This window comes from Crassostrea angulata, chromosome 8, assembly GCF_025612915.1.
Source record: "Crassostrea angulata isolate pt1a10 chromosome 8, ASM2561291v2, whole genome shotgun sequence".
NCBI classification, from domain to species: domain Eukaryota; kingdom Metazoa; phylum Mollusca; class Bivalvia; order Ostreida; family Ostreidae; genus Magallana; species Magallana angulata.
Window position 1 is genome coordinate 56,254,191 of NC_069118.1, and position 27,839 is coordinate 56,282,029.

Sequence of the window (27,839 nt, forward strand, 5' to 3'; positions counted from 1 at the left end):
CCCCCCCATGTGGCCTCACCCTACCCCCAGGGATCATGATTTTCACAACTTTGAATCTACACTACCTGAGGATACTTCCACATAAGTTTCAGCTTTCCTGGCTGATTAGTTTCTGAGAAGAAGATTTTTAAATATTTACTCTATATATTCCTATGTAAAACTTCGACCCCCCCCCCCATTGTGCCCCACCCTACCCCCAGGGATCATGATTTTCACAAATTTGAATCTACACTACCTGAGGATGCTTCCACACAAGTTTCAGCTTTCCAGGCTGTTTAGTTTCTGAGAAGAAGATTTTTAAAGATTTACTCTTTATATTCCTATGTAAAACTTCAACCCCCCATTGTGGCCCCACCCTACCCCCGGGGGTCATGAATTTCACAACTTTGAATTTACACTACCTAAGGATGCTTCCACACAAGTTTCAGCTTTCCTGGCTCTCTGGTTCTTGAGAAGAAGATTTTTTAAAATATCTCGAAATTTTTCATTAATTTCTAATTATCTCCCCTTGAAAACGGGTGTGGTCCTTAATTTTCACAACTTTGAATCCCCTTTGCCTAAGGATGATTTGTGCCAAGTTTGGTTGAAATTGGCCTAGTAGTTCTTGAGAAGATGTTGAAAATGTGAAAAGTTTACGGACGGACAGACGGACAGACAGACGGACAGACAGACGGACAGACGGACGACAGACAAAATGTGATCAGAATAGCTCACTTGAGCTTTCAGCTCAGGTGAGCTAAAAACCCAAAAACAATCAAATAATGGCTGTAAAAAAGTTTGAGTCGGGCGCATTTTTAGTGGGTTGATAGGCAACTGCAAACAAACGATTTTTTTTTTATTTTAGGCCTGAATATTCTTCAAAACTAGATGTGTTGTTACACCAAGATTGCTCCTGCAAACAGCTAAAATTTCAAATGCTACATGTACAGGGGATGAAATGAGAACATGTGAGAAATCATTTAATAGAAGAAATAAAACTTGAAGCAAGTGACTAAAACACGGTGGCCATAAATCGAGGTTTTTACAAAACTTGTATCCTGTAGCTCTCTCTCAGAATTTCATCAGTCACAGAGCTAGAGTTTAGCAGTAATAAGAAAAGGAATCCTGTAATATTCATGTATATGCTTTTATCTAAGATTTCATATTAGTTGTATGCCTATATGGTTATCTTACAAAAAATGTTTTGTTGCCCTTTCCAAATCGACTACCGGTAACCAAAAAAGGCCCTATTTAATTTTTTATTACATTCCAGGACATATTTTTTTCTTTTTAATTCTTTTATCCCGTCATCAAATAAGTCAAATTTTTTTGGAAAAAAGATTTTCTCACCTACCTACCACCCAGTAATTTCACCCCGAGTCAGGAAAGGACAAGAAAACATCATTTTAAGATGGACCAATCTTAAAATTCTTACCCCTTTGGCAGTACAAAATTGACACGTAAACTCCAAAACAAAACAGTAAAAGGATGTCAATAACCAGGGAAGTGTAAAATAGGACAGGGAACTTGAAGAAAACACAAGCGACACGCAATACTAAATTCAATAAAAAGTAAACAAAAATAGACAGAAACTCAAACTTTTCCATATTTCCCCTGAAAAAAAAATTTAAAATATTTGGCAAAAAAATTTTTTTTGATTAAAACTGTTAATTCTTATTATAAAATCAATTAAACAATTCATACCTATTTTTAATTCACTGACAAAGAACTTATTTGCTGTATTTATGACCCTACTGTAAAATCACATATTCTCGCGGGTTAAATTCTCGAGGTTTAGGGATGATAAAATATTGCTTTCTGTACATCTGTATCTATACGTTGTAGATTCCAATTATGACTTTTTTAAAACAACAGTTTGTTTATATTAGGACTTGATTTCGTGGTTGGCGAATGTTAAGTAGTAATGCATACAATTTTTTTTATTTTGTGGAAGTCACAACTAGGTATATAGAATTACCAAAATGCCCGCGATTTACCGAAATGCCCGATGAAAACACCGAAATGCCATTAAAAAATTCTCAATTTTCAATCATTAAAGATGTATTTCAGGACACCTAATATACAACTTTGTAACTCATTACATTCCAAAATATGAGAAATATTAGATAGTGCCCATGGTTAAAGAGGACAAATGAAATCCTAGGACAATAATTCTTCCATTTCTTTAATGTTATTATACATTTTTTTTTCCTTTTAAATTTTGTTAAATTTATCTTTTATTAATCATTTTCTTGTAAAAACAATAAACCAAAACAATAGGTTTGATTATATATTTTTTGTTGAACAATTCACCGTATATATTGTTCTTCACTCAACAGGTCCAGCACAATCTCTTGATTTAGCTATACAGCTTGAAAAAGCTATATAGCTTTATAAAGCTATTCAAAATAGCTTAATAAAGCTATTTATATGCAGTTTTTAAAGAAAATATTTATTGTAAGAAATGGACGAAAAATCGTAATTAACTTGCTACTCATATTTGTGCCATTGACCATTATAAACTTGACCCAAATTAAAGATAGATTTAACTCTGCAGCTTTTAAACACTTTTAAGCAAAAACTATATTTCCATTGTTTGGGTAACTGTTCACCACTTTGTGTGCAATGAAGCGTGGATAAGTATGATTTCTTCTCATTGTGATAAATTATTACCAATCAATTATCTTGTTCACCATAACTGACCTCCTTTATATTTCATTCAAGAAGTAACTGTGTGGTCATGAATCAGTTGCCCCAAAACTTATAGTGCAAAGTCTCTTAAGGAGACGCAAACTTATGAGTAATCTTTACATGCATTGTTTACAGAACAGTTCAAAGTTGAAAATTATCACTGCACTAAAGTGCGATTTTTTATACATACTGAAAAATTACACATTTAAGAAAAATATATGACAAAATAGCTAAATGAAGCTACTCTGAATAGCTTAATAAAGCTATTTAGCTTATTCAAGCTATATAGCTAAATCTGGAGATTGTACTGGACCTGCTCAAATGTGTTTACATGTGAAAAACGTAATTATTTCATATATAGTCATATTCATTGCCGGAAACATAAGGAATAACAAATGAACATTTAAAGGGCATTTCGGTGTTTTCAATGGGCATTTCGGTATATTGGGGGGGGGGGCAGTTCGGTAATTGTAGTTACCCGTCACAAATTTGTATGTCTCTCCTGGGTCCATGCTTCTAACACAACGAAAATGACCCCTCACGATAATAAGTAATACTAATGCATATTAGAAAATAGTAGTAAATGTATGTTAGCTTATTATTTCAAGCTTTCGTGGCATCGAAAAGCACAACCAACTTGACGCGTCAATTAATCCGAGATTCCTCTGATCCAACCATGAACGTCCTACGAAACTTTCCCGTTTCTATTTTTAAACTGTATATGTAATAACAAATGTCTAAGTTTAGTAAGAATTAGGTGGTTATCAATGTATATAAACTCAAAGATGAAATACAGGTGTTTTTTTTATCTTTTCTACCAGCACACTCACCTTCTACGTTTATCGGTTTCCACCATGCCATGTTACATCAAAATGAGCATGCGCAAAAAATTACGTCACACGACGGAAGTGGCAAAGTAATCCGATTGACAATACCTAACGTCTAGAGGCTCTCCGAAAAAAATCCGAAGAGATCCGAAATCAACTATTTCACGGTCAAGGGGGAAGGAACTCTTGTACTACAGACATTTTTCAATAAAGACAAAGTTGACTATGGACATCGGACAATTCACTCTGGGGATGTCTTTGTCACTGAAGAACAATCATCCCCACAATTCATTTAAAGACACTCCGCCTTGTGGGGATATCCCCACAATTCTAATTTTCCCCACAATGTATGTTTGAACTTGTATTCATCCCCACAATGTAGCTCTCGTAAACCCGGACGGACAGACAGACGGACAGACGGACGACGGACAAAATGTGATCAGAATAGCTCACTTGAGCTTTCAGCTCAGGTGAGCTAAAAAACGAAATTTTACGCCAAAAAAAATCTGTCAGTAGTTGGCAACAGGAAAGACAAAAATTTTAATCAAAAGGAAATTGACAATATAAAAGACCAACCCAGAAAAAATCACCTTACAGAAGAAATGTCCTTTCAGTAGCAAGAAGTGGACTAATTGTCTTCACAAGTGGTTCAAGTTCAGCCATTGATAGAGTAGCTGATAGGAAATCATGAATAGAGAAAAGCACGACTTTGTTAACAGAGCGGACATGTGTATTGAGGGGGAGTGTTCGAGTTCGAGTGTATTCATACATCAAAAAGTGTGCTATCCCCCCCCCCCCCCCCCTCCTTTCGTTAGATATCCTATATATGATATAATAGGCCTAACAAGAAAAATACAAAATCGAAAATTTCTTCCAAAACGCAACATTTTTAAATGAACGCATGAAAAGGATAAGTGTGTATTATGACAAGAAAATCAACAATTTTTAAACTAAAGTAGCTTTCATGTTACAATCTCTTCAAAAAGGAAAATAAACGACAATGCAAACACAAGTCACATTTTTCAGAAAACATAACTTGAAACTTGAAAGATAGAGAACTGGCTCTCTTTGAAGTTTCTCCCCGTCTGATTTACAGGTATTAACGTTTGTTTGCACAATTCAATGACAAGCCCAAATCAATGAGCGCTTTTTGTTTGTGGTTCCAATGTACTCCAAGTCATCAGATAGCAAAGCAGCTAGCAACATTAACAGGAAAATGCTCTTTTTTATTGTGTGTTATGGGGAGGGAGGGGGGTACAAATCTACAAACATGGTGCACAAAAATGAGCGGATCAAGAATGGGGTTCTGGAGGTATGAACCCCTCCCCCCACCCCCCCCCCCCCCTGAAAAATTCAAATTTTATAAATCCACAAACACAATTATTCATTTGCAACATCCCATCCCCCCTGAAAAAAATATTCTGGATCCGTGCATAACAAATATAATCTTTGAGGTTCTATCTAGACGATAAAAATTGACTACCATCATTTTTATAAAATTCAGAATAGTTAATTTATTATAAAGTTAAGGTTTAGATTTTTTTCACGGGTGCCCTACGTGATTTATATTATTTTGTCTATTTAAACAATATTTTATTGAAAATTCCAATGGCCAATTGGTTTTCTCTTTCATTTTTACCATCAATTATTTCCTTGATCAACATCCTTCAGTTATATATTGTATCCCGGGCCCTTTCAGACAGCTCATTTTAATTATGTCATGTTTGTTTAATTTCTTCAAGAAACTAAATTAAGGAGAATATTTCATAATGTTGACATTCTGCCTATCATCAATTATACAAACTAGTAACTCAGAAACATTATTACTTTTTATTCCAACATGTTTCGTAGAATTCAGTGATTTTGACCCAAAATCCTACATATCCTTTGTGAACATTCAATAATTGTGAACATACATGAGGTAAAGTACATGTACATATCTGTGTAGTTGAAGGTGAAACCAAGGAATTTTAATCATGAAAACTCTCTCTCTCTCTTGCTCTCTCTTTCTCTCCTCCTCTCTCTCTCCTTCCTCTCTCTCTCTCAATTTGAAAAAGTATCTATAGAGCATTACATGTATTTACAAATAATTACATAGTAATCTCTTTATACTTTCTCTCCTTATTTCCACACTCTCTTTCTATTCTGTGGAAGTATTAGCCTCTGTTGCTCTCTTCCTTGACTTTGCTGGGATATGCTTTCTCTGTCTGGGATTCTTTGAGGCCCAGGTGGAGGTAATTCTGCTCACATAAGGAATTTCCCTTACTTCCTAAAATAAGACAACCTAATCACATGAATAAATTTGTACAAAAAGAAATATATACTGGTAACCGTATATACATTGGAATCAGATTAAGGATCCTTACAGAAATGATTGGAGAAAACCTACTAAAAAAATCTGTTCAGAGAATCTCTGCCAGGGTCTTGTACATAAATATGTAGAGTAACCTACCCTGGTGATCTGTTCAGTAAAGATCTGCTGGGGGACATTACTGGAGCCACGGATGAGGGTGTTCACATGAACTAGGTCAACCAGACTCAGGGGCGTGGTGATGTAGATGGTCTTCCTCTCCATGTCAATGGCTCGAACCATACCTACAGAGGTCAAAGATATATGTATACACTCAGGTTAAAATGTACAGGTAAAATGTACAGGTATATGTATGTGGTGATGTAGATGGTGTTCCTCTCCATGTCAATGGCACGAACCATACCTACAGAGGTCAAAGATTTATATACACTCAGGTAAGATGTACAGGTATATGTATGTGGGGATTAAGATTGTCCTCTTTTCCATGTCATTGACTCGAACCACACATACATAGGTAAAAGATATACACTGTGTATACACTCAGGTAAAAATGTACAGGAAAAATGTACAGGTATATGTATGTGGTGATGTAGATTGTCCTCTTTTCCATGTCACTGGCTCGAACCATACGTACATAGGTATAAGATACCGGTAATAAAGATATATATAAAGGGAAAAAGTACAGGTATATGTATGTGGTGATGTTGATGGTTTTTTTTTCAAGTTAATGACATGAACCATAGAAAAGGTATTCAGGTAAATACAGGTATTCATGTATATGCATATGTATCAAGGTAAGTATTGACTAAATTAAAAAAAAAAAAAAGACAAAACTAAGAAATTAAATGTTTACAAGTTGAAAAATATTCAGTTGACAGTAAAAATCAGTACAGGCATCAAAAAAAATATACATGTAAGTTAACAATGGTAAAAAGATATTCTGGTATTAAAAAAGAAAGAGGTAAAAAAAAAATACAGGCCAAAAAAAAAACCCCAAGAAACAAGCAGGAGAAAATGTACACATGGAAAACAATGCAGTTGAAAAAAACCTCTGTGAGACACTCGGGTCTTAAGTGTTAGTTTTCACTTTGACAATGCCTACTGGGAATACTTACCAAACCCTATACAGGGGCAGACAGGGGTGGTGTCAAAGAAATAAGGCTCATCCTCTCCATCTTTCCTGGCCTGAAACGATTCATCAAGAATTATGACATGCATTTTATAATAAAATGTATAATATAAATATAATTGTTATTTCTTTGAATCCCCTGTGTACCTCTGACAGATCAGCATGAGCCAGACCCACTATTGTAGCATTAATGGCCGACATCCACTCCTGCTTGGGCACGCCCTTCCTACAGATGTTGATGGCGATGTTACTCCACGGAACTCCGTACGGCGTCTCCAGACTCAGACTCGAGTCTTTACTCAGAACAGAACTCATGTAGCTGATCACGGCCAGGTCTCGCAGCTCAAAGGGCTTCCACTGATCTCGCCGCCTGAAGAAAGGTTTACAAATTGTTTTAGAAATCTTATAGAGCCTGGACCCTTGGTCATAAAACTTGACGAGCTACATAAATGTAACTCAGTTTGCCTCTACTTGTATACATTCATTTTGCCGAAGAGTGACTAAGATTTAATTGAGCTTGTCTTATTTCTATGACCCTAAGTCAAGTTATTCCATTGCAAAATTTTCTATTTACAGAAATTTTACAAGTTTCTGATGAATGCAACTACATGTATCTCTATATGATGGAGGAAGTGGAAAGGCCACGTATGATGCACAGCTAACTGAATGATATCCTTTACTACACAAGCTTTCATAAGACACAGTCACTAGGTTTGTTCCTTCACGTACCTGGTAGTGTTAGCCGGAGAGTCGAGCGCGAGCAGACAATGTTCTGAGTTCCCCTGTAGACCGGAACAGTCACGACTTCTGTAGAACTAGATAGAAATTAGTCCTACATGAGAATACCAGCATAGCTTTTCATTGTAAAAAGTTTGCTATAGTCACTGTTTTATGCTATACCGAATCATTGAAATCAATAAATTCCGTGCGGGCCAATTTTTGCGGATTGCTTCAATTTCATTTAATACTAGTTTACGCTAGTCTATTTTTGATGAACAGAAAACCCCAACCACATTAAAAGTTTAAATGTTGAAAAAAATCAGCTAGAGGTAAATGTAATAGCAGGACATTCACGTACATGTATATAACAAGGGCTCCCAACAAAATTGATATTTTAGTTTTTGTGGTATGATTTCCCTTGAGATATTGATATGGTCCCCCAACACTACATACAGAGAGGCTTACCCTGGAGTGCCCCACACCCACACTATATACAGAGAGGCTTACCCTGGAGTGCCCCACCCCACACACTATATACAGAGAGGCTTACCCTGGAGTGCCCCACCCCCCACACTACATACAGAGAGGCTTACCCTGGAGTGCCCCACCCCACACACTATATACAGAGAGGCTTATCCTGGAGTGCCCCACCCCCCACACTACATACAGAGAGGCTTACCCTGGAGTGCCCCACCCACCCTGGCTGGTAGTTCACAAACTCAGGGGTGAGGGGCTCAGCGTTCATCTTGATGTTCCTGAAGTTGATCTGGACTAACACACTAGGTAGGGTCATCCTTATGATGCTGATCAACAGTTCCAGGCCCAGATCTACAGAGGACAGCATGATACAGTCACAGGGGCCAAGCCCGTTTTAACATTAATTTTAATGTAACCATAAATGTCTGAGTAAAAATAAACTGGTGACATCGAGAGAATAATGACGTATATCTCCGCTATTTTAAGACCCATCAACTTGAAATTTGGCATGAGTGTATCTTAGATATTACTTTTCTGAAAAATACATGCATATTGCAAGTGTTGTAAAAAATCATTGATTTATTAGGCTTTTGAAGTGAGCTGGTAATTTTTTATCTGAGTCAGAGTTCGACCCCTTTATTTATGGTTACATTGAAATTAATGTTAAAACGGGCTTAATGTTAAAACGGGCTTGTGTAACCAGATAGCCGTATATATATGAAATATAATATTATGATTGTATTCTGCTTTACGGTAATTAGTCATTAGCTTGTTGTGCACTCGATACGAAATAAGTGTATAGTGAACAATGTTAAAGGTCATTGACCGAAAGGGACAACTGCGTAGTTAGAACTCGTGGTGTTAGCGGAATGACCAGGAAGAATAAAACTCTCGATGGTGATTGGACTTTGGAAAGCGGTCAACGGATGCAAGACTCTTAATTGTAATTAACCTTTAACAATGGACTTCGTTATAAGTCACTTATGAACTGTGACCCGAAAGGATGTTCTAACAATTGATTATTTTATTTTACTGATTTATATACTTATGATTTGATTAATAATTAGGAGATGGATTTTGGATTGATAGCAGATTGATTATATATTGCTTTTATACCACTATACGATTACAGTGCTTAATAAATATCATAAAACTCCAACTGACTTATGATTTCAAAAGTCTAAAGAATAACAACAGAAGGATCACACTTGGCCCTTGTGGATAGTTCGGATGCAGTCATAGTATTTGATTACTGTGATTTCATCTACCGGTATATTTGATGAACACCAATTTTTGTGGATTTCCTTGTTGATTGAAGTGCAATCATTACTACCATTTTGTATTGATAATATCATTGTCCACGAATTTACCTATCCTTGAAACTGTGATTTTCATTTTTCAATCCACCAAAATTAAAACCCACAAAATATTGCTAAAACCACATTACAAGGTCTATATTATACACATCCTGGTGATATCTATAGAAGTAAATATACATCCTTATGATTCTTACCATGAGGCCTAATACCCCACCTCCCAAAAGGGAGGCAATCAACAACACTGTCTTATTAATCAGTTATACAAACAACCAAGCTTGTCAGAAATAAGCTCTGTGGCGAGTTACCTACCCTCGATCCAGCCCATGGTGTTGACCACTAGGGGGAGCTTCCGGTGGTGCCTCTGTTCCATGTTGCGGTACTCCTGCAGACATTTACGGATACACTCTATGTACAGGTTAGGGCTGTCTGTGGCAGTAAGTCCTCCAAAGTAGTGGCACCTACAGACACACAAACCAAACCAGCACTGATTAAGGTGCATCACCACTGATTAAGGTACATCATCTTTCTGTACTCTAACACTTATCTTTACTTCAGTATGAATTTTTCATGATCTTTCAAGAGAAAAGTAAATTAGATTTTTTGAGACTGAAATTTATACAATTTCAGCACATAATATGAGGCAAAATTTGAAAGTTTAAAATGAATGGAAAGAATACAATATGGATGAAAGCATTTTACATACTATGATCAGATTATGGCACAGCAATTATCAAAATCTTTACTCGGTACTTACACCTTGGGTACCTTCTGGTGGGTAAATGGCGGACCTACAAACCAATTTATCTATTTGAATAATTTCATAATGATAGAACAGTATATATTAAATTGACATATCGTTTACAACATTCATTCTTTTATACAAATAATACCATTTCTGATTTAAGGAAGACAGACCTAGAACTGGTGAGCTGACAACCTGTAGACTGATGCAGCCAGGGGGAGTGAACTCTGTCTGACCTATATCACATTCCAGAAAACAGACCTCAGGAATTCTGTAACAAATCAATCACTGATATACATCTCCACTCATGGCACCAGTACATTCAAATCAGGAACCATTATTTATTGGTGAAGCCAGTATACAGTTAATAACTACAGATATAATCATTCAATGTTACAGTGATATGATATCAATTAAATAATTATCAAACATCATTTCATTTTTTTCAGTTACAGGTATTTCTAAATGTTGATTGGATAATATTAAATGTCAATAAAGTGTCTATGCAATGTTAATGAGTTATCTATTCAATGTTGGTGGGTTATCTATTCAATGAATGATATCTATTCAATGCTACAAGATATCTATTCAATGCTAATGAGATATCTAATTCATGATACCGGTAAGGCCTAAAAAAAAAAAGTGTTTGTTTCCGCTTTCCCGACCGACCCTAGCTTTTACCCCCCGACTCAAAACTTTTTTTCAGGATTTTTGATGGAAAAATCGTTTATTTCCGTTTTTATCCGATTTGGAAAAAAAAATTGCTCAAAATTTTGGTCATAAAAACGCTTGAAGCAGTTACTCTTCTCAAATCAGTGTAACTCAAACGTTTTGTTTCAAAATGGCTGTATGTTTCCATGTGTTGTAGATTTTAATAATGCTCTCATCGTTGGCAGAGGAAGTATCTGATATGATATCTAATATAATATCATTTTTGTGTTTTTTTAAGGCCAGCTTAATATTCAGGAATGATATTTAAAGTATTTCTAATTTTATACCATTCAGCAGTGTCAGTATCTAACCGCTATTTATGGATACTGCAAAATTAAAGGGAAAAAAAATATTTCAAAAAAAAAAAAATTTCCGACCGACCGACCCTACTTTTTTTCAGCATGAAAGCGGAAACAAACCATTTTTTTTGTTAGGCCTAATAAGATATCTATTCAATGTTGATCAGATTTCCAAGATAATAAAATATATCTTTTGTTTAACATAAGGTGATATGGGACAGCCTTGATAATAATGTGGATTAAAGTACATTACAATTAAAATACTTTCACCAGATTGAATTTTCAAATTTTACAATATTTAACCAAAATACCGGTATACGTTTTAAACATTTTTGGAAAGGCAAATATTTAAAAATCCCCAGAGGGATTCGAACTCATGACTTCCAGATCCGTACTGAACCCTCTGACCCACTCTGCTACGGTGTTAGGTGACAATTTTGGGAAAAAAACTATTTATAAAATTATACTTGATTTCATTGTTTATTTCAATAGATAATATGTCTTAATATTGAGGTATGTCCTATACCACCATAATAAGATATCTGGTCAATGTTGATATTAAGTATTGATTCAAATGCTCATCAAATATTTATCTTTCCAGTTATGGTAATCATCTCCAATCCTAATTCATGTTGACCCTCACTCGTTTTGTGAGTTGAGTTCATTATCTACATAATTCATGTTGACCCTCACTCGTTTTGTGAGTCGAGTTCATTATCTACATAATTCATGTTGACCCTCACTCGTTTTGTGAGTCGAGTTCATTATCTACATAATTCATGTTGACCCTCACTCGTTTTGTGAGTCGAGTTCATTATCTACATAATTCATGTTGACCCTCACTCGTTTTGTGAGTCGAGTTCATTATCTACATAATTCATGTTGACCCTCACTCGTTTTGTGAGTCGAGTTCATTATCTACATAATTCATGTTGACCCTCACTCGTTTTGTGAGTTGAGTTCATCATCTACATAATTCATGTTGACCCTCACTCGTTTTGTGAGTTGAGTTCATTATCTAATGTTAAACTTGATACATACTTATTCAGGGTGTGGTTAATCAAATATCTATTCAATGTGGATTTTCCTGAATTCTTTCCACCCACAACCATTATAATTGGTTCCTTATCTGAAAGTAATGCAATACAAATAATGTACAATTTTAAAATAGAATTTTCAATCTAACCAAGAGCTTCAAAGCCCTCTTGAAACTTGAGTAAATAGCAATTTCAAAAATACAATTCAAATTTTAAAGTCAAATCGTAAACAATTTCACTATATCTTGTGAGTAAATTTTCAATAGAAACTAGCATTTGACTTGATCATCTTGACAAATCTATAAATAATTGAATTTATTTTACCTTGAAGACAGTTATCTTTCTTACTTAATGGTTAGTGCACCATAATTAATGTAGTCTCATCTAACAATTATGAATTGCAATATAAATTCAATATACATGTTAATAAAATTTTTATTTTTTACCTCAATTAAACCTCAATTCTATCTCTTTTCTGATAGACAGAATAGATAAATAACTCAATAGATTCATAATTTATCTCATAATAATGTACCTGAGTTAAGAATATCATCCCACTTCTGAGCTATCCCGAGCTGTTGCTTTGAGACACTCTGTTTTGAGATATCTGTCTGGGGCGAGATATAGGTCATCCTGACCGAGTCAAGTTTCAGGTCAACAGGAGTTTTCTCTTCTGTCCTTGACTTGAGAGGAACTGGGTTATCCCAGAGTTTTGTAAAAGCTTTGAAGGTGGAAATGTAATCAAAGACATTGGAATCCATTTTTCTAACAATCAAAATGGTGATGTTTTCTTTAGGTAATTTTTCCATGTCACTACTCAGCAATAGACACTGGGAGTATATCTTCCTCACCGTCTCCTGTTCTGACAAATCCTCCACTGCTTTTTCGCTAGATTCAATTTTCTTTTGAGAGGTGTCAGCTACCTCTTCAACTCCAGCCTCCGTTTCAGGGTCAGTAAACTGGTTCCCTTTGGTAGTGATGGTCAGTAAACTGTTACAGGCTGGGGAGTAGAAGGCCTGGAACTGATCTGTTAACCGGTACCCGAGTACCTTCGCCTGACCGTGAACACATTTGACAAAGCATCTGCCCAGAAAACAATAAATGCCTGGATTCTGTAACACTAGAAGCACCTGTCCATCAAACGAAGCCAAAGCATGGAGTCTGTGGGGGAAAAAGAATAAAAATGACAGTAATTTCATGATTTGACACAAATTGATAAGATAATACCACAGTTTTAAAACCTGATCTTGATCACTGTGTACCTGGGCAGCATTTTACAAAAGAACTTACGACAAAGTCATAATTATTTTCAGTCTTATGGAATAATCATAATTGTGTAAACATTAATTCATGGCCTTTTATTCTGAACTATTTTCTTAAAATACATGAAATAAGTATGTATACTCAATTGGATTTACTTTATGTAAGCTCAAACATTTGGACGCTTGAAAATAATGAGCATTGTAAAATTTGGTACTAAGTCGTAAGTTCTATTGTATTAAACACAGCCCTGTTTGATATTTGGTTTTATAAAATGAAACTTTAATTTTGACAGTCAATTTTATTTTAAGAAAGGAGAGGTTTAAAAAAATACATGTAAAGAGTCTTTTTTTGGCAATTTTCTTAATAAAACATTTTATTGAAAAACATTTAAAAAGTTAGATTTCTTTTGTTACCTAATTACCTTGTTACCCAAAATATAATTCCATACCACACTTTGTATCTTATCGTTAGTTAGTTTTAGTGAGTAACAAAAATTTTGACTCTCCACTGCTCACAATTTGTATATTCTAAGTCGCATGTTGCGAGCTGTTTATAGGGAATTTCTAACCTTGCAAACCATGTACAAGTACATTTGTTTGGTATTTTGTCACAACTTAATCCTACCTCGGTGGATCTTGTTCTTTAGATTTTTTGGTCATTTTAGAGTCCTTTTTGCCTCTGACGTCGACGGATCCTGCAGTCTGGGGAGAGGGGGACACTGTAGCATCCTCCTGTTGGCACACAACCCCGGCAGCCTCTGTCTCAGGTTGTCCGTCCTGACTTTGATCAGGTTCAAAGTTCACAGCCTCGTTTTCAGTATCATCCAAAGTGAGATCAACTAAAGAGAAGTCACTGTCAGACATTTCAGATTCTGAACTTATCAAATCAATCACTTCTTCTTGAAGTGGTACAGTTGACTTATTTTCAGAGTGGGATGGCACAGTTGACTGGTTTTCTGGGTGAGGCTGTACGGTTGAATCAGTTGATTTAGCTGATTGGGAAGCAATTTCTGCCTCTGTATAGACAGAATTGAAGTAATACATTTAATATATTTAAATTGTTTAAAATACCATATCCTACAAGCAATTCAGTCACCCAGAAAATAAGAAGATAGGTATGCATTATTTACCTCATTTGCAAAAGTGACTGGTGTTAAAAGTTAAGACTGTTCAGATAAAGATACAAATACAGGAACACCTGCATGATTACTTAACTAAGTAGATATTTCTTATTTAAACTGATCAATACTTATTATCAATAGTCTTTGGTATTTTTTCAAATCATTGGTAATAATTACACATAAAACTTAACATGAATGATCAGAGTTCCCTACCTTTAAACTTCTTCTCCCCTGATCCTTCAGTCTTGTCTTGATCTGTTTCCCTCCTCTTTCTCTTTGATACACTGCACTCATTCGACACAGTTTGAGGAGTCTTACATTTTGCTGTATTCCCCTTGTTCTTAACTTTTTTTACTACTGATTTTGTTTTCTGCTGACTTTCACTGTCCACTGCTGTGTTACCTGTCTCTGATGTTTTGTCAGATTTAACAGTCTGAGCTGTGGAATTATTTCCTGCAGATTTCTTTCTAGATTTATTTTGTTTCACATTAGTCTGTTTCCCATTTACTATGGGCTTAAGTTTCTTTCCAGAAGAGTTGTGGTCGACTCTTTCTGTGTATTCTTTAACAGATTCACTCGCCTTACATGTTGGTTCACTAACTTTCAATACATTAAAAGCACTCTTTCCTCTAGTCTCATTGTCTTGCAAAGCTTTAGATTCCTTTTTTTTCTTTTTAGACAAAAGTTTTGCAGACTTCTTTCTCTTTTTCAATGAATAATTTTCCTGAATCGCAGAAATATTCTCAAGAGGAGAACCGCTGATGCTCTTTCCACCCTTTTGCAATTTGGGTTTCTTTTTGTTATGTGGTTTGAAGGTACTTGTTTCTTTCACCTTTTTCAACCTGTCTTGGTTTCCAGTCTTTTTCTTTGTTTTTCCCATCTGAAAAATCATTCAAAGATATATACCTGTAAACATTGAGTCAAGATGTATACTATACCATGTATACATGCTATGCTTGCCTATTTCTCACAATGTTTTGTTTCTACCTGTACTTCAGTTCACCAAATGAAAAGTCGGTTGTAAAATTTCCAAAATAGAGTAATGATCATATACTAAATATACAGAGTAACCACTGCACTATCGGAATAAATCATTTGACGATCGGTTTTATTTCAAGAAATTACAACATCGGTCAAAATATTGCAGCATGTGTCACAGAGGTGGTGAAGGACTTTGCACGCATAAATATCCACACTGACAGCATTTGGATATTCAACTTAGCAAATATCTAAGCAGAGTGCAGTTGAAATTTTGCTAATACAATACCAATCTCGGTGATCACTCGTCGCAGAAGTATGGACTTTGAGAATTAAAAAAATCACGGTAAGATAAGCGGAAACATGTGCGCACACGCTAAAATCAGAACCGAAAACTAACGGAAGCAACAGTCCCGAAAAATTTAACTACAAAATGTATGCTACCGCAGTGTTTTTAGTCTTCGCGTAGACTTTTTATGATGTGCTTATTATAGAATCCAAGTTCAACTGCTGCATGTATGTTTATAAATATGCCAAATCAACTGCCTACTCCCGAATGGAATACGCCATATGCAATAGGCCTAATACAAAGATGTTATAATAATTTTAACCACTGATCAAAAGCAAATGAATTAAAATCTTAATATAAGAAAATACACATGCGAGGATCCAGTATTTTTTTTTTTCGAGGGAGCACCCCCTAGATTATTTTCACAATCCCCCACTTCAACTCTCACCCTCCCCCCACCCCCACCAAAAAATCGTCATGAAAAAATGCTCAATTTAATACATACATGTATTTTGAAGAACTAATCAATGATGTCACTGTTTTCAGCATCTTCCCAAGTCAAGGGTTTCCGATCCGCTCTGCTCTACATAATTGTAGAGCGGAGCGGATCAGAAACCCTTGACTTGGGAAGATGTGTTTTCAGAAGATGGACATCAAATTGAATTTTATTTATCACTTTAGCTAAGTATCTGGATACCATGCACCTACATATGTACCTTGACTACATGTACCTTCCTCCCCCCCCCCCCCCCCCCCCCCAAGCTCCTCTATCCACGCATGATTTCATGTAAATGTATTTCGCTGTGGAAAAAAATCCAAGTGTGCGTCTTTAAATAATTATTGGTCAAAACATTATCAAGTCGCTCTGTCGATTGTGTACATAGGAGATATCAATGTAGATAAACCAGAATAGAAATTTAAAAGTATAGAAAAACGAACAAAGAAGGAATGTGGCTTGTCGGGGGCCTATGTTGACACTCCAATATCTTGATACGCTCCCTCGTCACGCTCGAGTAGCCAGTTATGAATGCACATGGATGATTTCATTATTCGGTCGAGAATGTGAATTTTCAGTGGATTGAGCCTCACCTGTCCCGTGACGACTTCTTTAGTGAATACAGATGAAGAGGAGACGAGTTTTGAGATTGGCACAAAGTTAGGTTCAGACGAAAAAATGCCGATATATCGATCAAACGACGTCAACAGGTGAAGAAAGGACCCAAATATATACACCTTCTGTTTACAAAATAATAACCTACCTGTACAGGTGAGAATGGTAATGTGATGAGACTGTTTCTGATAAAGAAGATTGTTTTGATTACTGTGCTAGTGTGGGGACTGGTCTCCTATACATTGATAGGTACACGGGAGAAATAATTAACGAAATCAATCAGGATATATATGTGACTGACGATAATTAGGATATGGAGGAATGAACAGTGAGTTCGCCACCTCTCGGGTACAAGAGATAATGAAAGCTGGGGATTCGGTCAGGGATAATGCTACACACATGCCCTAGACTCGGTTCTATCGACGACGGGTAAGCCACACCCGAGCACTTCAGCAGAAGAATTGATCCTGTTACATGTATGTGTGCCAAAGTGTGCCACTAATTAACGCCGTTTTATAAATGGCCTTGTGTTTACATTGTCTATTAGGAGTGCGTATTTAAACCGAAAACAGGAACCGGGTCATTCCCGTTGTTGGGACAGTATTCAAGACATCGCATGGATATATACCAATACAAACCTGGCAGGTTCTCCAGGAGATTACCAATATAACATTACAGCATGGCATTGTATTGTGAACGTGTATCAATGCGGTCTGTTTTCAGAGGCCCAAGTAATATTTCATAATAACAAATCTAACCGTGCAATAAGTCTCAGTTTGATTTTTGAAGTGCCTTTAATTATTCTCAAGAAATATAAACAAGATTAGGAGCTGTACTTTCGAAAATTGCATACGAGAAAAAAATACAGTTTAAATTCTATGCTTACCCACCACCAGTGGAAGGAGCATTAAAAGCATCAAACGTACCCCCACGCCAGCATACCGTTACCGTGTTCACTGCAGGATGTAAATGTGACTTAATTAATTCTGACACCTTGTTGTGACCAATGTTTATATTTTATTTCACTACAAGCGATCCGTGATTTGTGCTCAGTCTCATCAAAGAAAAGGTCTGCTACTATGTCACTCTCTCTCACATTCACCTTTGCCCTCTTGACCTCTGTTCTGATTGACCCAGTGTCGGGAAACCAGCAATGCCAAGCGAGCCCTTTGCTTATCAACCCTACTGCGCAGGTGCGGTTTTCCGTGGTGAGCAGCATCCGCCAAAGCACCAGGACGGAAGAATGTTACAGGGTATCCCAGAATGCTGTGCAGTATCTTGCCGCCATACAGTGGGCAGTTGACGTCATCAACTCCTTGGAGTTTCTCAAGGTCATGTCTCTTGGTAGGTACATGTATCCAATAGAAAATTAATGAACAGATCTAGAATGGTGGATGGGAAATTCTGACCCCCCCCCCCCCCTCCCAGAAAATTCACATTTCTTAATTAATTGTACACAGAATAATTAGCGAAGATAGACCTCGGACCCCAACCTCTCCACGGTAAAGTTACATGTAGATATCCTGTAGGACCCTGGTTATTGTATAACCCCAAAATGAGAATGCACATCATCAAATGAATTGTGTTTGAATATTTGGTGTATTTTTGTCTGTCGGGATTTATTGAGAAAAAAAATGCATTTTAAGTAACTGTTTAACTTCCTCATGAATCAAGAAATTCCCTACAGTAACATACTCTTGCAGCGAACATTTATTAATACATCTTGGTCGCCGTGAAATCAAGCAGTAACTGCATGCTCCATCAGATTTTAATTGTAAAACCAATTTTTGGGGGAATATGATAAGCTGCAAGATGTACATATTCAGCACGAGTTCACAAAACATCTCTCTCTCTCTCTCTCTCTCTCTCTCTCTCTCTCTCTCTCTCTCTCTCTCTCTCTCTCTCCTCTCTCTCTCTCTCTCTCTCTCTCTCTCTCTCATACACATGTACACACAATATGGCAATTTTAGCATTCACTATGCTTTTCATTCATTTATACCTTTAACTAAGTAAAATACTTCTGTAATTATGTTTTGTAAATATCTTTAAATATCTCAATGAATGTCGTGTAAATAAGAAAAAAATCTCCAGTAGATAGGCATATGCCCTTCCTTGTCAAACTTGTTTCAGGATTTAAAAAGAAGTAAGATCGACTTTTTGATAATAAAGAAGATCGGGTGTCGAGGCATTTCACTGCAAGGATTAGAGATAGGAATTCTTTAGTGGAGCATTCACCCGAGAATCCCCTCCATTTTGTTCTGTAGAAATCTGACCGATAACCCGAAAACATTCAATGAAGTCAGAGGGTGATTGAGTTCTTTAAAAATACAGTAGCCACAGGATATCTTATTCATTTGTGCAAATTCCTTTAATTATTATTATATATTTTTTTTTTGGGGGGGGGGGGGGGTATGTTATTCCATTCATCTAGTACATGTATTTATTCGTATACAGTACAAACAGGACAAATCTTTAATATGCATTTAATACTTAACCTAGAATTAGATTAGGGTCGACTCAAAATAAAAAATAATTAATTTATTAAATAATTTAATGATTCTCATTTGTGCTTGGGAATGTTTTGTTATCGATAATGAATATTCCCCTGTACATATAGACGCTCCTTATTGTCTAAAATAGGTGCCGTTTTGTGTTCAATTTGAATTCGCATGTAGATGTAACTATAAATGCTAGGTATATATGTCAATATGATTTGTATTCTACATGTAACTTGATTTTAAACTTACGACAATTAAATGGAAAGACAAAATGGCGATACTGTTAGGTACTGGGGGGGGGGGGGGTGTTTGGAGAGGGAGAGGGCTATAAAACAAGGTCATTCCCAATGTCATTGAGTGACCTTTGTAGTATCTCATGTAACAAACAATATCACAAGGTTTAAATATTTCTGTAGTGTTTGTTGATGATTGTAGGAATAAAAGGTATTTAAAAATAGGATACGCCATAATTTTTATAACAGGTATAATTTTACCTGCAAAATATAGAGCAAAGATACCATCATGATGATCCGACAAAATATGAATAGTTAAAGGCAATATGAATGCAAGATCAGAAAAGAGCAAAGATTGGGAAGGGGTTGCATTGTTTGGTCAATATTTCAGATTGTTATATTCAGTTGAACTGAACTTTATTTATTTTACAACGATTGATAAACAAGTTCTACAACTTATATTAATATCTCTCGTTGGCACGGATGTTAGCGCGAGGGGGTCATTGGTGTGGGAAGAAGCCGGAGTACCCGGAGAGAACCCACGTGTCCAAGCGGGCGACTGCCATACCCAGTTGTATATTCTGACTAGATAACTCTATATAAACAAATAGTCAATAACTGAGATATTAGCTTGTCCGAAAAATATTGACGCTCTGCGTCGGGCAATATTTTGTCTCTCGGGGGTTAATATAATCAATGCTGCCCTCCACCCAAAGTCAATATTTTTAAATATATAAATCTTATTGTAAAAAATTAAAAGGTTAGCGACCTGATAAGTTGCATGATCTGTCATCAAAAACTTCGACTTCATTTCACCCCTCCCCCCCCCCCCCCCCCAAAAAAAAAAGTTGAAAGGAAATTTAAACAAGAGGTACTGTGAGCTTGCTCCCCCCACTAAGAAACTATTACAACTCAAATATTTTCTAGTGGAAATAATGGATTTTCCATTACAAGATATGGCATAGACAGGAATTAGGCATTTTTCTTCCACTGACCTTGAACTTGCCCAAATGACCTTGGGTCAAAATCATGACATACCCTCTGGTCATGAGCAATCTTTGTGTGAAGTAAGAACTTCCAATGTTTCTCCATAAGAAAGATATTCATTTATTTAACTGAACACGAATTGGGTTTTTCCTTCCAGTGACCTTGACCTTGCCCAAATGACCACGGGTCAAATCCATGACACGCCCTCTATGGACCAGACACGATCGCACAGACGGACAGAGAGATTGACGGACGGACAAAACGATTTCTATATGGCCCCCAAACTTTGTTTGCGGGGGGAATATTTGTAAATGTACCAAAAGAAATTAAAAAATCGAGTCCTATATCTTTATATCCCTAGATAAATCTTGTGCCTGGGACCGTATCAATGTATTATGTTTGTGTTCTTCATTGCATATTTATGATTTGGAAATATATCACAGTTACGTGTATAGCCGCGGTGCATTCATTTTTAGGATACCTTAAAAGTGTTGGTACATGTAGCAGCAGAACAAAGTTTTAAAAGCCTTTATTGATATATTTTACAACCACGAAACTGAAGCCGGTATCAATTTTCACCTATCAAATTCATACAAAAATCTTTTTAAACCAAAAATACATCAGCTTTCAACAATCTATAAAGAAGGTGAGCGGATAAAGCGTGTAAAATGCCTATAAAAGGACGGAGAAGATACTAAAAAAATTATTAGAATATCAACAATTAAATCTGATTTTAAAAAATCATTCAAAACAATGTACATATTTAACATAACACCGATTTGTAACCCTTAAATATCTTCAATTCTTAGAATATAGTGTATGTTTATTTCAACTGGCGTATGCGTATCAAAGCCTAGCCTTATATAACTAGGCTTTTTAGGTTGCGGGTTCGATACCACCAAAACTTAAGACAAAGTTATTTTTTCATATCGTTTGTTATAATATTCAAAACTAAATAAAGTTAGAAAATGTGCCTTTGCAAACTGATAAACATTATCAAATTGATTTAATTGGAAAAAATAAATTTGAAATTGTATTTCGGATTTATGCAAATTGATTTTTGCGTTATCTTATCCCCCATCTCCTTTGGGAGGCTCCTGTTAAATTGAATCATTACCTTTTATTATGATTTGAAGATTTTAGTGATTTTAATTTTAGGTTACAAATAAAAACGATTTGAATTTTGTATTTTATATGGATTTTGTCACCAAATACTATACAAGTAGTTTCTGTTGTTTTCTCATTAGTAAATTGATAACAAATAATCACTACAACGAGAAAGATTTAATTGGTTGGCATATTTTCAGGAAGCGTACGCAAGTCTGGCCGTGGGTATTTTCTATGGCGAGCACTGCCAATGTCTTCCAATCATATATTGTTGATTTGTACTGATGTACTAATTTTTTTGGTCTTATCTCTATTTTGGTGACTACCGTTCTAATTCAGGGTTTGATGTATATGACGACTGCGGGCTGGACAGATTAAGTACCTATGGTGCCATGAATGCCGTCAGTACGTCATTTCCGGCCAAAGTGACTAACTGCACAGAGAACAAGACAATTTATAATTTAGGTAAGGCCAATATTAAACTTTAAGTCTCTTTACATCACATTATTAAAATTAAAGAAATTTAACATACTAGATGCAAGCAATAAAAAAAATCCACAAAGTTCATTTTAACCTTTGTTAAGTTACTTAGTATTCGTCAAAATCCAACAAGATTCGATCATCTTGCACCGAAAGTTGTTCTTAAGTGCACAATGTAACGTGTCAACTGGTAATTAAAGATATCGATTATAAGGTGTAAACCATCTACACTAAGCGTACCACAGTGTAGACAAATCAAGCGCGCCCTAAACTCAACCACGTACAGTGTCATCCCATTATATTTTCTGCATTGTCTTTGTCGAACAGGAATACTCGGTACTTCAAGAAGCCAGACGGCCAAACATGTGGCGAGTCTTCTAAAAGGCACCAATATCCCCATGCTGAGCCCCTTCGCCTCCCTTCCTGAACTCCGTAACTATGACAACTTCCTACGAACTACGCCAGACGATACTCAACAGGTCAAGGTGAGGCTCTGTTCTACATGAAGTAATAAAATCCTTGTTTATTATAATAAAGACATCTGTAAGTATACGTATATAACGCTTTTGTGGTAGTTTTCATTATATTTTCTGGGATGATTTTGTTGTTTTAATTTTGAATTAACTGGTTGAAGTAATCACAAAAACTACAACAAGTAAAAAATTATCTGTTATAGATTTTCAATTTATTACTACAAAGTTAATTAAGAATTAACAACTAGAAAGTTTTTGGAAAAGTGATTAAGGTTGAGTTTGGTGTTACAAAACTCAGCGCCAAATTAAATAGAACCAAGTAAAGTTCTGTTGTCATTTCAGGCCATTGTTCAGTTGTTGTTGGAACTTGATTGGACCTACGTGGCGGCTATACATACTGATGATAACTATGGATATAACGGAATCAAGGAAATCCAAGTTCTTGCAAAGATCCACAACATTTGTGTCGATGTAGTCGAAAGCTTTAGTTCCACAGAAGATTTCAGTTCGGACACCACAAGACAGAACCTGTATGGAAAACTAGAAAAACAACAGGAGCGTTCAGAAGGACGCCGATTGGGCGTTATCTACTTTGGGAACAAGAACGTGATCAAATCGTTGTTAAGTCGTATTCGATTGGACAACAAGTTCAAAGAACTGATCTGGCTCATGACGGACTTTGTGGGGCGGAGTGAGGACGTGTTTAGCACTGTGGAGAACGTTTCCAGTGGTTATATCACAGTCTCCTCTGCATCAGTACTAATAGAGAGAGCAAGAGAACACTTCAACGATACGTGGAATAACAGGACCTCGGGTTCAGAGGATCCAATCGAAAGATTGTTGTCTGAAGTTGGAAACGAGGCTCAGGAGAGTTACAGGTCGGATTATGTTCGTCCAGTCGTGGACGCGGTGTTTGCCATGGCAACCGCTTTCAATGACGTGTTTAAGGATAAGTGCCAGAGCTACACCTCCGTTTGTGACGGATTTTGGGAATACTTGCAGCAGAATTATTTACGACGGTTGAAATTAGTTGATTTTTCGTATAGTTCGCTGAATTCCACCCTGGAACCGAAGGAACTAATAGAGATGGGAAGAAGAATTCGGTTTAGCGGTCTGGGGGATTACCTAGCCACTGACACAACGCCGCTATACGACATCAACGTCTTCCGAAATGGAAAATTTGAAAAGGTAACTGTCAAATATATTTTGCTTTATCGAATAAAATTAGCTAGGTTACTATGGTTAGAATACGTTAAAATGTACTTAATTTTACGTTATGGTGCAAGAAAGGTCTAAAGTCACTCTCTTTTACTCATAAAAAGAAATGCGTAGAACTTGAATTAAATCATGATTGCAAAATCCGAATAACTGACTGATGGGTTGTTTTTACTGTCTTTAGGTCGGAGAGTATTTAAACAGAACGTTACAAGTGAACACTTCTTCACTGCAATCGTACAAAAGCTCGGTCTGTGCGAGGGTTTGCGAGAATTGTCGATCAAAACCGGAAATACCCTATCGGTATCAATATGGAGGGGACCAGAGTCAAGCAATAATACTAGGGATTTTCCCTCTGCACACTATTAATGAGACTGATAAATATGGCTGCGGGGATCTGGACACTGGGTCGTACTTTGTCTTAGTCGTGGAGGCGTTTTTCTTTGCAGTGAAAGAAATCAGCCAAAAAACAAACATGAACTTCAGTGCTTTAGCCTTTGATGACTGCTACAGCAAAAACAGGATTTCCCTGATACTGTCAGAATTCTTCTCCGGAAAATTGAAAATTCCGGATGAACAAGGAAATTTCTTGGACCCAAACAATGTGGTGACAGTTATCGGCGCCGCCGCCAGTGGTGTTACTGTGCCGATGACATTTCAGTTCACGGCTTTGAGTATTCCGGTCATAAGTTACGCGTCGTCCTCGCCTGATCTTGACGATCGAATCAACTACCCTTACTTCTTGAGGACAGTCCCTAGTGACGTGGACCAAGCCAGAGCCATGATAGAGATAGTCAAGCACCTTAAGTGGAAGTACATTGGAGGCATTTTGTACGTGAACAACAACTACGGGAGTAAAGGGAAAGAACTCTTAATGAGATACGCCAATGAAAGTGATATCTGCATCGGAAAAGCCATCGAACTTCAAGAAGCAGAAGACAATTCTTACGATGTAATTGATGAAATGAAAAGAACCAACTCCGACGTGTTTTTGTACTTCGGGACGGACGTACGTCTGAAATCTCTGCTGGTCAATATGAAGACGGACAATTATAAGTCTGTGGTTTTCCTGGCCAGCGAGGACTGGGGGGAGAGGCAGGACATTCTAGACGAGCACGGTGATGCTGTGATTGGTTCGATCACGTCGAAGTTCGAAACTAGGTCAGCCGTAACCGGATTTGATCCCTATTTACAGGATCTCAAACCCGACGTCCAAAACTCGAACGACTGGTTTCGGAAATTTTGGACCAACTTCTTTAACTGTAATCCTCCTGGGAGATTCGACAAGACCAAAACCAATGATTGTCCTCCCAGTACGGAGTTCCCTCGGCCGAAAATTGAGCAGTGGGTCAAAAATCAGCGTATTGTCCACGTCATGAACGCGGTGTTCGCTGTGGGGACGGCCATGGTCCGGGTGAAAGAGAAGCTGTGTCAGGGAGTCTCGTACCCGTGCGAAAACATCAAGAGTCATGTGGACGACGTGGTGAAGGAAATCCAGGCTGTGGAATTGTCAGGTGGCGGTTTAACCTACTCTGTGTTCAATGCAAATCGAAATGGGAATGTTGGATTCCAAATTCTCAATATACAGAGGAGAGATGTTACGTCTTACCAATACAGACAGGTATTTCTCTCAAACTATCTACTGTTTCTCTGTTTAACTATCATCACAGGGATTTTTATGCTGAAAAGCATTATCTATTTTTTAATGTTTAATGTAGTGTTTCACTCTGCTTTTATCTGTTTTATTTTGATTTCCGTGTCCTACTATGACTGGGTAGTTGGTGCAATAAAAACTTACACCTTAATATCATTTTTTCTTTATTAAAGGTTGGAGAGTACAAGAATGGACAACTAACGCTCTCTTCCAACTTCCGGTTCTATAACGCCAGTGGTAATCCCCGGGAGATAAAAGCGCTGTGCACCAAGGAAACCTGCTCACACTGTTTATTCTCCAAACCTGCAGAGAGCGCCTCAAGCACGTCTATAGTCGATCCGTATGGAACCGAGGAGTTCCGCATAGCTGAAATCATTTTAATCGCGCTACTCGGATTTTTCTTGGTCTTCTTCATCTTTTCAATAGTTATCATAACGAGATACTTCAAATCCAAAATCAAAGGTATAAATAGAAACATGTTACATGTCCCTGTCTATTAATTTACAAATATTGATGGCATATTACTATCAACCTTAGACTACCTCACAAGCCTTACAAATCAAGTCAAATTCTAGAAATAGTTGCTATATAGTTGTCAACATAAAATTAAATAAAAGAAAAAAAATCATTATTTCTTAATGCATGAAAGCAATTAGTGTTTTGCTGAATTTTGTCATTTCAATAACATTACTTTAAGTTTCCAAATTTAACAGCAGATAAAGAATTTGTAACAAGATAAGCAGTTTATAAATTAAAATTATTCTTTTTTTCTTTTTAGGTATCATAGAAAATAAACCCAAAGTAATGTATGTTAACGAGACACCTGCTGCGTCGAATCCCTTACTTTTAGGAAACGGAATCCATTTTCAGAATCCGGGTCACTCCAATGGCACCATGTCCGTAAGGAACGACGGATCATCCGGACAACGTGGTTTTGACAACCAAGCCTTCGTTCGCGAAAGCTACAATCATTTAAACGACGGCTCAGAAACCTCTTCTTCTCGAGGACAGAGGCTGGACTACTCTCCTCTCTCCCCAGACCCGCCAGTGGTCGGGGGAAAACGGATCAAAAGGACGAGCGAAAGTCAGGAATTTCGACCCGACTTGCCTCCAAGAGATCATCCGCCGTCGCGGATAAAGTACAACAGTAACTCGTCTCTTGACAGCGGCGGGACAACGACCCCCACCGTGCCTAAGATGGGGATTACACGCTCTATGCAGGCCAATGGGCAGGTGCCCGGGGAATCTGGTACCCCATCCCCGACTGGACCGAAATCGGCACGTCTCCTTCCAACCATTGACCCCATCACTCACACACCAGTATCGCCATTAGCATCACCCACACACTCATCGTCGTCCTCAAGTCAGAAAATGGGGCCTTCTCCGCGGGTCATTTTACGAAATTTACCCTTGGCTGATAAAAATATGCACTCCCCGTCAGGAGGTTATCAGATGACGTCAGCGCATTTATCTCACAACCTTAATTCACCACATGGAAGTGTTTCGCCGGAAGATATATCCGCGGAATTTCCTCCACCTCCGGATTTTACTCAACCAATTCCAACCTCCGTTCCTCAAACTGCAAAAATAAAATCTAGAATCAGCGCTAGCAGGTCCGCAGAAGAAGCCGCTCGCATTTCTAGAGTTTGATTGTTTACAATTGTATGAATTATACCGATATCCGGAATGAGAATCTCATAATCATTTCCAGTTTTATATAATTCATAAAAGGAAAAAATCGTATCCGGAAAGGGAAATTCACGATACCAGGGATCATTGCATGAATATTTATAATGTGTTTACTGTTCCTACATTCAATGTAGGACCATATGTCATTAATGTCACGTCATCAGAGTGTTTGCATCAGTTACCAAAAAGTCGGAAAGCTTTCTACGTGGACGTCATTTTAAAAGTGACTTCTGTTTTCACTTGGAAATCAGATTTTTGATAGACTGATATTATTACTCATTTTGATTAGAACAGGATTCTTGTTACCTTTATTCGTTACATCATTCTTTTCATCATTGACATACGACTTATGCAAGTCGAGATATTACTACACGTATAAGATTGTGTATATACTATTTTTTTAAAATGTTTATAAAAATAAAATAAATATATTTATTACAATAGTATTATAGAGCGATTATTGGTTGATTATCCAAGAATCCATATGCTACAATTTAGAC

The 27,839-nt window shown here is 36.8% G+C and overlaps 2 protein-coding genes across 4 annotated transcripts; one reads left to right on the forward strand and one right to left on the reverse strand.

Annotated features, from left to right (window-relative positions):
• Positions 1-5,531: 5,531 nt before the first annotated feature.
• On the reverse strand, positions 5,532-17,979 carry LOC128158607 (polynucleotide 5'-hydroxyl-kinase NOL9-like). Of its 3 annotated transcripts, none has more exons than XM_052821532.1 (14): positions 17,890-17,979; positions 14,839-15,505; positions 14,130-14,520; positions 12,778-13,403; positions 12,247-12,334; positions 10,369-10,466; positions 10,208-10,241; positions 9,763-9,911; positions 8,337-8,485; positions 7,667-7,752; positions 7,085-7,307; positions 6,924-6,993; positions 5,950-6,092; positions 5,532-5,766 (listed from the first exon to the last, which is right to left on the reverse strand). In XM_052821532.1, exons 2-14 carry the CDS (start codon positions 15,503-15,505, stop codon positions 5,638-5,640), a joined length of 2,853 nt encoding a protein of 950 aa, XP_052677492.1. In that variant the 5' UTR covers positions 17,890-17,979; the 3' UTR covers positions 5,532-5,637. The 3 variants fall into 3 exon arrangements, with proteins under 3 accessions (XP_052677492.1, XP_052677493.1, XP_052677494.1); XM_052821533.1 differs by lacking the exon at positions 17,890-17,979 and adding an exon at positions 15,893-16,205; XM_052821534.1 differs by lacking the exon at positions 17,890-17,979 and adding an exon at positions 15,613-15,867.
• An 89-nt stretch (positions 17,980-18,068) lies between these two features.
• Positions 18,069-27,785, forward strand: LOC128158604 (uncharacterized). The gene is made up of 7 exons (XM_052821525.1): positions 18,069-18,347; positions 22,168-22,293; positions 22,636-22,793; positions 23,124-23,969; positions 24,181-25,617; positions 25,824-26,112; positions 26,429-27,785. Exons 1-7 carry the CDS (start codon positions 18,083-18,085, stop codon positions 27,298-27,300), a joined length of 3,993 nt encoding a protein of 1,330 aa, XP_052677485.1. The 5' UTR covers positions 18,069-18,082; the 3' UTR covers positions 27,301-27,785.
• Positions 27,786-27,839: the final 54 nt, after the last annotated feature.

What these genes read in the sequence shown, in the direction of transcription:
- LOC128158607 (XM_052821532.1), bottom strand. Translation starts at nt 15,505, where the DNA reads ATGGGAAAAACAAAGAAAAAGACTGGAAACCAAGACAGGTTGAAAAAG. An exon ending in GGATGATATTCTTAACTCAG is followed by an intron (nt 12,335 to 12,777) that starts GTACATTATTAT and finishes CATTACTTTCAG; the next exon opens with ATAAGGAACCAATTATAATG. An exon ending in GGTGGGTGGGGCACTCCAGG is followed by an intron (nt 7,753 to 8,336) that starts GTAAGCCTCTCT and finishes ATTTCTATCTAG; the next exon opens with TTCTACAGAAGTCGTGACTG.
- LOC128158604 (XM_052821525.1), top strand. Translation starts at nt 18,083, where the DNA reads ATGTCACTCTCTCTCACATTCACCTTTGCCCTCTTGACCTCTGTTCTG. An exon ending in CAAGACAATTTATAATTTAG is followed by an intron (nt 22,294 to 22,635) that starts GTAAGGCCAATA and finishes TTTGTCGAACAG; the next exon opens with GAATACTCGGTACTTCAAGA. An exon ending in CTTCAAATCCAAAATCAAAG is followed by an intron (nt 26,113 to 26,428) that starts GTATAAATAGAA and finishes TTTTCTTTTTAG; the next exon opens with GTATCATAGAAAATAAACCC.